Below are 12,942 nucleotides of genomic sequence, written 5' to 3' on the forward strand. Positions count from 1 at the left end.
GCAATAAGGAGAGCTGTGTGTGCAAGTTTTAGTTGTAAGAAAATTACCAGACGCATGCGCTTTCTTAATTAGCTGACTGGACATGCGTCTCGCGATTTTCAAAAGGGTATAAGGTGAATAGTATGAAGAGGCATATGGTTAAAAACAAAGATAAGACTGAAAAATTATCAAAGTCATGTTAGTTGAAACGAGTGTCCTGCTACATATATTTTCTAGCCCGGACATAGGGTTTTCGTTAGAATTCATGAAGTTTTTACATGCTTTCCAAAGTATAGAAATTCCAATATCTCGAAGATTGATTCTTACAGAAACCCTTAAAGTTTGCCTTTATACTTAACACCCTATATATTATTAAATGCTTGCAAATTGCAAGTTACGTATGCAGGGGAAGAACTGCAGCAAACACTAATATTATTATTAGATACATTCGACACCAAATGTAATAAATAATAATTAACCGGCTTATCAGCTAAGGCAAGTAAATTTAAATACGCGCCTTCGAACCATCGTCCGAATTCTAACCAATCGCAGCACTCCAGCTGTAAACGTACTCGAAAATAGCGTTCTTCACGTCGTCGAGTGTATTGTCATGGCAGCCTGAAAGCAGGCAGCCACGTATGAAATAACAAATAAACGTATCATTCCGACCAATCAGAGCTTTCCATCTGTCTTGCCGGTTGTTTATCAACGACCTACGGCCGGAGTTATCAGTGGGATTATAAATACAAAAGACAAAGCACAATTGTATTACATTGGTCTGTGATATCACCGAATTTTAGGTTTAGTATTCATTTCGGAAAGTTGTTTTTAGCACTTTGCTCTTGCTTCTGTTAGTTCTTTGACGTTCGTAATTCGGAGTAAAGTGCGAAAAAGCCTGAAAATGAAGTTATTTTTATTATTTTCGGCTATTTCTTTGTGTACTGTGCTAACTTCTGCAAAAGTGCATTTCGAAGAAAAGTTCTCTGATGGTAAGTCTGTTGAAATTTACTAGTTTGCCGGCAGTGGCCCCTCGGACTCCCTTGATGGGGTGGGTTGGCCACTTAAGCCTTCAGCACCTTTTATTATATCCCCAACAATACTTCATTTACATTGATTTTAAGCTAAACATGATTGCTTTCAATGCTGCAACATTATTCAAACCTTTCAGACTCATGGGAAAAAAAATGGATCTATAGCAAACACCCTGGAAAAGAGTTTGGCAAATTTGTGAAGACAGCTGGCAAGTTCTTCTTCAACGAGGAAGATGACCAGGGTAAGTGTCAAGCTTATCAAGTAGAGCACCTCTGTAAGGTATTTTGTTATAAACATTTAAAGTAGTTTTGAGGTATTTCCAAGGCATTTCCGGGGTATTTTAAACGTAAATGACTGATCCTCCTCCTCCTCAATTTTCCCTTAGATTTGTTTGTATAATCAAATGAGATTTCAAATATTTCAATAACCATTCTCTAACCTATGTTATCTACCTAACATTGAACATAATAACTTGGAGAGCACAACCTGGCAAAATTTTATTTTCTAGCTTCTAGAATCACTAATACACTAATTCCAGGCTGTGCCATACAATAATCATAATATTTAAAAATTCCTAAATCAACTAAGTCTACAAGATCACCATTTGAGGTCTGGGTATTTATTTACTTCAAATTGAAATTTCCCTGCTTAAGAATTCATTTACTAGAATTTGTCTTATATTAATTTACTTGAGAATTTTTCAGATCTCAATAAACCTAGTCAATATCCTAAATACACAAATAGTAAATTGAGTTAATGACCCACTAATAGTCAACACAGTACTTATCTAATTAAGAAATCATCAGTTACACTCCAAATCAGAATTTAAGTAGGTATGTGAAAAAGCATAAAACTAAATAAGTACCTATAGAACATTAAGACAGAGTAATTCAAGTGAAATTCATTCCTTTCATTATTTATTATTTAGTAACCAACTACATTATTAATATACTTAAATATTTTGAAACAAAAAATTAGTCTGAAACATCACACTTAAGCAACTTCAGTTCCATTTTTTAAAATTTCAATAATGGGCAATTGGAATTGCAGAGAAAAAGAATGAAAAATAAATGCGGTTTTTAATTAATAATGTATTGAAATAATTATGAAAAATAATTTTCGCAATTACGGTGAAATTATTTTACTTTTAATCAATCTGTAGCCTGTAGGTACATATTTTGGTATCTGTTTACCAAAAATCCATTAGTCGAGCGATTTAAATAAACGGAAAAACGGTTAAATTTCCTTGTAGGTTTAGCTATTGCTTCAGCTGTTGCTTAAAAGGAACATTGGGAATTAATTAATCACCTCACGCCTTAAATTATCCAAAAACTGGTAGAATGTAAAATAACAACTGTTTGTTTATAGTCGAAATTACTACAGGAAGTTTCATTTTAATTGGATTCTCATCAAAAAGGGTCTGAACGGTACTTTTTTGTTTCAATATCATTCCTTAATTATTTTTAATGATCACGATTTTCCTATTATTAATGATCGTTGAATGGTTTCAACAATGCTTTTATTCAGATATTAGTCATACTAATGATAAAACCATTCGTCTTTTTAAAAAACCAACAGTTTTTTCTTACTTTCTTTCTATTTTTGGCTTATAATAAATCTAACTTTATGCAGCTGTGAAATATCCACGTGGCAAATGGGCTAAATTTACCTTCCTAAACCAGCAGGTATAGGGTATAAAATTTGTAAAATATAAAGTTTTATAAAAATCATAAGTAGACAACATATTTTTAGATATTCCAATTGGCTCTATTCCAAATGAAAGTCAATTTACTCAATTGCAAGTTTTGTTTAGGTAGCACGCACAAAAATGCTTATAACAAAGACTTAATGAAAACAAAGAACGGTATTTTAATTATGATTGAATGGCAATTATTTAGGAATTAATTTTTATCTGAAATTTAGGTGAATACCAAGCACTAAAGGATAGCTTTTGGAGATATACCTCTCTTGTAGTCAATCTATAGATATATTATATATCTTTAAAAAATTTACATATTTATTCTTCTTTTCTTGTTTCATATAGGACTTCAAACCTCAGAAGATGCTCGTTTCTACGCTCTCAGCACAAAATTCGAACCATTCAGCACCGAAGGTAAGGACCTAGTAGTCCAATTTACCGTCAAACACGAACAGAACATCGACTGTGGTGGAGGCTATGTCAAAGTTTTCGATTGCAACTTCAAAGAGGAAGACCTTCATGGTGAAACCCCCTACAGGCTGATGTTTGGTCCTGATATTTGCGGACCTGGAACAAAGAAGGTTCATGTTATTCTCAACCACAAAGACAAGAACCATCTAATTAACAAGGATATCAGATGTAAGGTAAGTTCTTTAAGATAATTTTTTTACAAATATACCTTTTTTTCGAGATATAACTACAACTTGCATTAAAATAGCCAGGAAATTAACTTATTAAATCGTGGATTAAAGCCCGTTTTTGAACTTGCGGATTAAAACCAATATTTCTTGATAAGTTAATGTTATTGTATTGTATTGCTAGTATTGTAGCTTTGCGTTCAGTGTTTTATCAATATTTTTCTCATAGGATGATGAATACACCCACGCCTACACTCTCATCATCCATCCTGACAACAAATACGAAGTCCTCATCGACAACGAACAAGTACAATCTGGTTCTTTGGAACTCGACTGGGATATTCTCCCTCCCAAAAAGATTAAGGACCCCGAAGCTAAGAAACCTGAAGATTGGGACGACAGGGCGACCATTCCCGACCCAGATGACACCAAACCAGAAGACTGGGACAAACCCGAGCACATCCCCGACCCTGCCGCCACCAAGCCCGACGATTGGGATGATGAAATGGACGGAGAGTGGGAACCACCCATGATTGATAATCCTGACTTCAAGGGTAAGAAAACTTTTGTCACCGAGGCATTGACCCTTCTAGAAAACAATGCTTAATGAAACTTCTTTGGTTTTTAGGAGAATGGAAACCAAAACAAATTGACAACCCCGCATACAAAGGTCAATGGGTCCATCCTGAGATTGACAACCCCGAATACTCCCCAGTTCCTGATTTATACAAACACGACGAAATTTGCGGAATCGGTTTGGATCTCTGGCAGGTAAGAAATTAATTTCATTTTAAACTACACCTTTAAAAAATAATAATTTAATATATTTTTTAATGCAAATATTTGTTGATTCGCAGGTCAAATCTGGATCCATCTTCGATAACATCCTTATCACCGATGACGCCACATACGCCAGCAATGCACTTTCCAGTCTGAAAGAAAAACAAGCAGGTGAGAAAACAGCTAAAGAAGCTAAAGATAAGGAAGAGGCGGAGGCGCGAAAGGCCGCTGAAGACACCGACGCTGATGAAGGTGACGATGATGATGAAGATGAAGAGGACCGTGAACCACAAGTCGAAGTAAGTCGGTGATTATATTTGGGATAATATTTTTGGCTTGAAATGTGGCTTTTCTAAATTTATCCTTTTTTTTTTCAGGAGAAACACGATGAACTGTAGATGGTTGTGTAATTTATAAGAATGAAAAGACTTTTTTATATTGTTATGGTGTGCAGTGTTTCTTTATCAGTGTGTACTGTTTTCGACTGATTTTTTATTAGTTTTTTTTGTACCGAAGATAGTGAACATTTTGCCAATACCGCAGAAATGAGATGTTTAAATTTTTTGTTTGTTTTTGATAGGCAATGCAAATTTTCTTTGTACAAAAAAAGTCACTTACGTACCATGGACGCGAGGCGCTATAACGGTTACGTAAATTAAAATGAATTGCTGTATTATACTTTTTTTAAATATACTTAGTTTTATTTATACTTCAATTTAGTGCGAATAAAAAAGTTTATATTAAACTTAACGACGCTTTTTGCTAGTTCTGGTCCTGTGTTATACTTCTTTCAATCCTTGCCCTAATTTCTCGTTTAAACTAATCCAAAGTTTTGAAAATTTTCTTCAATATTATTTAAAACAGTAGGAAGTACAAAAATGTAATTTTTTTGTAAACAAAAAATCGAAAAATTCCCAGAAATACGTTCCGAAATATCATCGGTAGCTTCTAAATGACTCTGCAGTAAAATATGCATTTTTTATTTATACAGTAGTAATGCAATTACCGTTAATATACAGAGTGGCCATCCCGTACCATTTCTCGAAGACTGTAAGAGGTACAAAAAAATTAAATACAAATTTTCATAGCATAAAAAGGCTCTTTTTATCGAATTTTAAAAACAATATTTTGAAAACAGCTTGAAAATCGATGTAGAATATGGTATATAACATTCTTAGGATTTTGTATAGAATGCAAAAAGTCAATATATGCGCGTTACTCTTGGAAATAATAAATTTTTCATTTGTCTAAGGAAACTTTTGTATTTAATTTTTTCTTACACCTCTTTCAGCTTTCAAGATAGAATATTTTGCGTGAGCCACTCTGTACATAAATGTAAGAGTTCTGTACTACGTTTTTTGTTTCATACAGTGTTGTCACACACTTCTTTTGATTGCGTCACCACGGATCGATGCCTGATTTGCGAAAAAATAAACGTTGCCAAAATGCAAAAATTCTTTTATGGTTATACCTGGAATGAAACGAAATCAACATCTATATATCTACCTCCATATTCGAAAATTTCACCGTGTAGCAGAGAATGCCCTGTGGCCCGCTTAAATGAGACATCCTGTACATGTGTACTAAATTTAAACTTAATCTCATAATATGAAGCAATTCCCTAGTAAAATTAAAGAAATTTGAAAATTTGACACTTTGTAATCTCAATAATGAAGTGTTTGCGGCTTTTGCTTTAAATGAAAAATCACCTTAAACTCAAGCAATCGTTTCCTAAAATATCTTAATCTATTTTCCGGACCTCTATCATATATTATTAGCGCGTTAGTTAGCTCGATTAGTAGGCAAAGGTTAGTTCGAGTTAATACTTTGTTTAAGAAATTTATAGATTTCATGAGCATTTTTGTGGGAAAAACATTATAAGTATTTTTAGTTATTGTCGTATCACAAATAGCTGACTCAAATTAAATCGAATAAAACGTGTTGTTTACAAATCTCTACAAAATGCAGTTTTGATCCATCAAAATCATTTCTGAACTGAAAACTAACTAAATGGAATAAACAAATTAAATCATTCATCGATTTGCGAAAGCACTATCAGTTTTTAAATCCCGGATTTTACGCGGCAAAGCCCCTGACCAATCACAAATGGCCATTTGTACCGGTATGGCAACAGCGTTGTTTCATTCGCAACGCATAATTTTTACACCACGTCAGGAAATCCGTGGTTCATTCTGATTGGTCAGAATAAGTTATAATTGTATATGTGTATGTCAAAACTTGACGTTTCTTCATTTAGCATTCAACGTTTCTATATAGCTCGTTCCGGCGATTTTGTGATAAAATTGTGTTTAGTTTAATTGATAAATCGGTTTTTAATGATATAAAGGGATATTCGCTTGGCTGCAAAAATGAAGCAGTTACTTATTGTTTGTGTCCTAGCATTCGCTTTTATCGGTAAGTGTTTTCCATTGTTTCTAAAATTCAATTTGCAACCTGAAAATTCAAGTACATTTCTTCATTTGAAGCACTTTTAGTTTTAATTACAAATATGTTATTGTTTAAATTGTAACTGAAGTGCTTATGATCTTGGATCCACGATATTTCAAATTTTGTTATGTTTTAAGGGGCGACGAAGGCTGATTTAGATGCAGAAGATACTCCCATTGTAAATGCAGATCTGGGAGCCAGTAAGGAAGGTTCTAGAACTGGTAAGTCACACGTAGTCTCTTTTGTATACAACTAAATAACAAGAACTACAGAAAAGAAATTATTACATTTGAAATGCAAGCAACACAAATGTCTTGCAAACACAGTACATACATGTATTTGAACGCCCTAAGGGCCAACAGATTAAAGTATTGTCAACTTTATCTAGAAGATAATATTTATGGAATCAACCAATAATCTGTCCTTTATTTTTATATTTCTGCAGACATTATCCCTTTGGCCAACAGTGTTAATAGCTTTTTTAGAGTCAAAGAATGTACAGGTGGTAATGTAATTTATATGGCATAAACAATATTTCTTGTGAGTAACAATAACTGTATAAGAAAGTACAATCTTTCCAATAGACTAAATCTTGCTGTTGCAGTATCCCCTATATGATCTTTTTAGCAACAACAATATCATTCTTTATTTATTTGTGCACTGTCTAATGTCTCATAATAAGTGAATCCAATGAAATATTCATAGCACATTTAAAATGTAAGGTAAAATCATAATATTATATAATGAATAATTATTCCCTAATTTTTGCATAATTCATGAGATGTTCCCTAACAATTATGTTTGTTCTTTTATGAGCAAAGAGTCTTCTATCTTTTCGGTCAGCATCAGTTAGAGTTACTTGGTACCATCCATACCTAGAAATAGAGAACTGTTTTTAGTGTAGTTACTTAAGTATATGTTTTGTCACACAGATTACTTTGGATTACTCAAGGGTAAAACTATGCTATTGAGACTTTTGGGTACTTAGAAATAGAAGATTTTTTAATGATCTATAACTATCTTATTACGTTTTATTGCTACTATTCATTTTTCATTCATTCATTATAGCTACAAAACATTTTGTTTCCAAGTTGGTACTCTTACTTTTCATTTTCTGTTTTTGGTAGAGATCCTTTCTGGAACAATTCTGCTTTTTCAAATATGTCGATATATTTTCTTACTAACTCTTCACTCACATCTTTAGTTCTCGTGTCGTAAAACTTTTCCGACACAATTGGCCCTGAAATGTACATAATCAGTTAATTACAAACTGAAAATCCAAATAGATAAAAACCTTGAGAATGAAAACCCTGAATAGGATTTAAAACAATTAAATTTTGATTAATTAGGAAGGTTGATTAGAGTAAATTTCTTACCAATATTTAAAGGTTTTCCTATTTTTAAGTTGGATTGGCCTAATATGCTTTTCTCAATAAAACACAGTTTAAATGGAGGTGGTTTATCATCTCTCAATTCTTCACCTCTAACGTTATAATTGAAGGCCATTGTTTGATCAATACTGGAGTGAGACTGGAATGAAAATTGCATCAACCTACACTCACTGGCACGAAAAACGGAGCACTTACATTTTTTTAAATAAAAATTAAATTTCAAAGCTTTGCGATGCTTTTCTTAAATAAAAAGTTAGATAAGAACAAAATAATATGTTTTCTAACAATTTAAATATTAATTTAAAAATACATATACAAATTTTGTCATTGGAAAAGAACACAATTAGAAAAACCGTAAATATAAACTAATGTTAAATTAGCGATAACTTAAACAATTTCTTTCAAAAGGAGTTTTAATAGGGTGTGTTGCCCCCACGACTTCTAATTAATGCATTAATTCTCCTTGGCATGTTCAAAATCAAATCCCTGATTTTCTCTTGTGGAATAAGGTTCCATTCTTCTAAAAGGGCATCTTGAAGTTGATTTAAAGTTAAGGGAGCAGGAACGCGACTGCGGATTCGTCGTCCAAGCATGTCCCAAACATGCTCAATTGGGTTCATATCAGGGCTTAATGCTGGCCTCTCCATAACAGGAATGTTGACCTCATTTAAATACTGCTGAGTCATTCTTGCAGTATGAGGTCTAGCATTATCCTGCATTAGCATAAACTCATCGTCAAGAAAATCGGCATATGGGACGACAAAATCTTGGAGAATTTCCACAATGTACCTAGCAGCCGTGAGGGATCCCCTTGGAATGATATAGAGTTCAGTACGCGCCTCGAGAGAAATTCCAGCCTAGACCATAACTGAACCTCCTTGATATCCAACTCTAGGACTAAAAGTACATTCCGCAACGCTCGTGTGGTCTTCGCCATACTCTCTCGCGACCATCTGGAGAACGTAAGCTATACCTCGACTAGTCGATAAACAAAACGCGACCCCATTCGTTTTCACCTCAATGCTGGTGATTTCTTGCAAACTGAAATCGCGCTGTTCTATGGCGTCTGGAAAGTTGTGGGCCTGTTGAAGGTCTGCGCCTAGTTAGATTTGCTTCTCCAAGTCGTCTTCTAACTGTCCGTTCACTTACGTTGACATTTCGAACGTATTCAAGACGATTCTTAATTTCTACGGCTGTAGCACGCCGATTTCGTAGACTCTGCATAACGATAAAACGGTCATCACGGGTGTTTATTCTTTGTTGGGGCCCAGTTCCAGGTCGCCTGGTGTAAGAACCAGTTTCCAGAAAACGTCTATAAATGCGATATATTGTGCTATTCGATATTTGATATTGTTGGGCAACATATCGCTGACTTCTTCCATCTTGAAGCAATGCAACAATAGCAGCTGCTGTTGTAGAATTTACAGATATTATTCTGGAGACTAAACACGTACAACACAACTTAGAATACTTCTTTAAACCTGCTTTGACTTGTTAACGCTGTCTTAACAATAGAAATTAATACATATCCACAACTAACTACGAACTTTTAAGGAATGAATTTAGCGCTAAATTCAGCTATCATGAATTTTGTGCATAACAATTAAAAAATCAATAAACCAATCTTAGAAATTGTTTGATAAGTTTTGTTTTGCTTGTGTTTGCATTATTAAAAAAATAAAACATCGCAAAGCTTTGAAATTTAATCTTCATTTAAAAAAATGCAAGTGCTCCGTTTTTCGTGCCGGTGAGTGTAGAAGTTAAATTTGAATTCATTTGGAAGAATAGAAATATTATCTACTTGCAACACCATTATGGCTGAAAATGTACACTAAGTTTATCAAGATGTGAGGATGTTGCATTGTTACCCATTCAAAAATGATATTGAAAGACACCCTAGTTCTGTACACTTTCATTTCCCACGTATTGCGCGCATCGATAAAAAAAGGAGCTTATTTTTCAAGACTTCACAGGAGTATCCACAGCTATATGGCACAGATTATTAATATTTCCAATAAGTGCGTTCTTAATTAAGCCTCATTTGACCAAAAAATACTCAGTTTCTGTTTGTACACCTATTATAATGGATTATTTTATAGAAACAATTACTGTAGTTTAACTAAAGATATCCCCTAGGGAAACTTGAACATTTGCTTTTAATTTCTCTTGGCAGGTACTTTAAAATTTATTTCTACTTTATTTTCAGATGATGAAGTTGTTAAACGGGAAGAAGAAGCCATCAAACTCGACGGTCTCAATGTGGCTCAACTTAAGGAGCTTCGGGAGAAGGCGGAAAAGTTCACTTTCCAGACTGAAGTCAATCGGATGATGAAACTTATTATCAATTCTTTATACCGAAACAAAGAGGTAAGTCAAACACTGGCTGCAATTTGAATTATTTTCTATAATATTATACTTTCCACTTCAGATCTTCTTAAGAGAACTCATCTCAAACGCCTCAGACGCATTAGATAAAATAAGATTGCTCTCTTTAACAAATAAATCAGTATTAGATACAACCTCGGATCTAAACATTCGAATTAAGACTGATAAGGACTCGGGAATGTTACATATTACCGACACGGGGATTGGAATGACCAAAACTGATCTGGTTAACAATTTGGGTACCATTGCCAAGTCTGGAACTGCAGAATTCTTAGGTAAGCTATGTATCTGTTTAATTGTAATACAGCCCCGTGGGTTCATTGTTATAACAGTGAGCCATTGCTCACACCCACCATGATTCTCGAAATTCCATTACCGTCCCGCATTTTATTATTTTATGTCCTCCCCTTTTCAACTTTGTTCTACTTAATTTCCACTAATGTGTGACCTAAATAAAGTTTCTTGCATCTTTGATTTTAAGCATTCTGCAATACTTTCCAATATTCCGCGTAAAAAACATGCTTATATACAATTTCAAAGTTTTCATGAATTTTCAGGTAAAATGCAAAACGCAGAGTCTACACAAGAACTAAACGACATGATCGGGCAATTCGGGGTCGGATTCTATTCAGCGTTCTTGGTGGCCGATAAAGTTATCGTGACTTCCAAGCACAACGATGATAACCAATATATTTGGGAATCCGACTCAAACAGTTACACAATTGCGGATGACCCGAGAGGAGACTCTTTGAAGAGAGGTAAAATTGCCTACTTTTGTATAATAAAGTGTTTTTATTGATGTTTTTCAGGTACTACTGTAAGTTTGCAGCTGAAGCCGGAAGCTAAAGATTTCTTAGAACATGAAACCATTAAAAATTTAGTCAAAAAGTATTCACAGTTCATCAACTTCCCCATTTATTTGTGGACTAGTCATACCGAAACTGTAGAAGAACCCATTGAAGATGAGGAAGAAGAGAAACCACCGAAGCCGGTAGAAGATGAAGAAGATGCAGCTGTTGAGGAGGAAAAGGAAGATAAGCCAAAAACAAAGAAGGTCTCTAAAACTGTTTGGGATTGGGAAATTCTCAACGACAGCAAGCCAATTTGGACTAGAAAGCCTTCAGAAGTTGAAGATAAAGAATACAACGAGTTTTATAGAGCCTTGACGAAGGACGACAAAGATCCCTTGTCTAAAATTCATTTTGTCGCCGAAGGAGAAGTTACCTTCAAAGCATTATTATACGTTCCAACGGTGCAGCCCTCAGAAAGCTTCAACCGATATGGCACCAAGACCGATAACATTAAATTGTACGTCAGACGCGTTTTTATCACTGATGAATTCAATGACATGATGCCCTCTTTCTTGAGCTTTATCAGAGGTGTTGTTGATTCCGACGATTTGCCTTTGAACGTCTCTCGTGAGACTCTACAACAACACAAACTAATTAAAGTAATCAAGAAGAAGTTGGTTCGAAAAGTACTGGATATGCTCAAAAAGATTCCTGCAGATGAATACGAGAAATTCTGGAAAGAATACTCCACAAACATTAAGTTGGGAATCATCGAAGATCCGGCAAATAGGACTCGATTAGCCAAATTACTGATGTTCCTGTCTTCAAACAGTGATAAATTAACCTCATTGGCGGATTATGTAAGCCGCATGAAGCCCAAGCAGGATAAGATCTTTTACATAGCCGGCTCTAGCAAAGATGAAGTGAAGAAGTCTCCTTTCGCCGAGAGACTGTTGAGAAAAGGCTATGAAGTGTTGTATTTAACGGAAGCTGTGGATGAATATGCGATATCAGCAATTCCAGAATTTGACGGCAAAAAGTTCCAGAATGTAGCTAAAGAAGGATTTAGCTTGACTGAGAGTGAAGGTGGAAAGGAGCGATTGGAGCAGTTACAGAAGAGCTACGAACCTCTGACCAAATGGCTTGCCGATGATGTTTTAAAAGAGTACATTTCCAAAGCTACAATTTCTGAAAGGTTAAGCGATTCCCCATGTGCGCTAGTAGCCAGCATGTTCGGGTGGACTGGAAATATGGAAAGATTGGCTGTTTCTAATGCTCATCAAAAAGCCGACGATCCTCAAAGATCCTACTACTTAAACCAAAAGAAAACCTTGGAAGTTAATCCCAGACATCCATTAATAAAAGAGCTGCTAAAGAGAGTGAGCGACGATCCTAGCGACCCCAACGCGAAAGACATGGCTTTAATGCTCTTTAGAACCGCCACTTTAAGGTCGGGTTATATGTTGAAAGAGACCTCAGATTTTGCGCAGTCGATCGAAGTGATGATGCGCAAAACTCTAGGTGTTTCTCTTGATGAACAAGTAGAGGAGGAAGAAGACGTTTCCGATGAAATCGGATCGGAAGATGCTGAGGCAGCCGAAAGAGAAGATGAGGCAGAGCATGATGAACTATAGGGTAATGTGTAGTTTTTGCATATATGTGAGATCGTGTGCGGTGTGTTGATAAATTATTTTGTTGTTTTTAGAACAACGATAAAGACTGTCTTTTGTAAATTATTTACTTTAAAATAAAGTGTCCTATTTACGTTAGGCTGTTGTGTATGTTTATTTGAAGTAAAT

General features: G+C 34.9%; 3 protein-coding genes across 3 annotated transcripts; 2 read left to right on the forward strand and 1 right to left on the reverse strand.

Moving 5' to 3' along the window:
• The first annotated feature begins 749 nt into the window (after positions 1-749).
• Positions 750-4,878, forward strand: Calr (calreticulin). The gene is made up of 7 exons (XM_066392029.1): positions 750-968; positions 1,148-1,252; positions 3,056-3,354; positions 3,578-3,902; positions 3,977-4,119; positions 4,206-4,427; positions 4,506-4,878. The coding sequence occupies exons 1-7, from the start codon at positions 881-883 to the stop codon at positions 4,524-4,526; spliced, it is 1,203 nt and encodes a 400-aa protein (XP_066248126.1). The 5' UTR covers positions 750-880; the 3' UTR covers positions 4,527-4,878.
• A 1,509-nt stretch (positions 4,879-6,387) lies between these two features.
• On the forward strand, positions 6,388-12,912 carry Gp93 (heat shock protein 90 Gp93). The gene is made up of 6 exons (XM_066392015.1): positions 6,388-6,543; positions 6,714-6,797; positions 10,174-10,334; positions 10,396-10,627; positions 10,910-11,110; positions 11,162-12,912. Exons 1-6 carry the CDS (start codon positions 6,498-6,500, stop codon positions 12,775-12,777), a joined length of 2,340 nt encoding a protein of 779 aa, XP_066248112.1. The 5' UTR covers positions 6,388-6,497; the 3' UTR covers positions 12,778-12,912.
• Positions 7,328-8,088, reverse strand: LOC136410064 (uncharacterized). The gene is made up of 3 exons (XM_066391994.1): positions 7,953-8,088; positions 7,681-7,816; positions 7,328-7,451 (listed from the first exon to the last, which is right to left on the reverse strand). Exons 1-3 carry the CDS (start codon positions 8,080-8,082, stop codon positions 7,328-7,330), a joined length of 390 nt encoding a protein of 129 aa, XP_066248091.1. The 5' UTR covers positions 8,083-8,088.
• Positions 12,913-12,942: the final 30 nt, after the last annotated feature.

This window comes from Euwallacea similis, chromosome 7 (assembly GCF_039881205.1).
Source record: "Euwallacea similis isolate ESF13 chromosome 7, ESF131.1, whole genome shotgun sequence".
Taxonomy (NCBI): Eukaryota; Metazoa; Arthropoda; class Insecta; order Coleoptera; family Curculionidae; genus Euwallacea; species Euwallacea similis.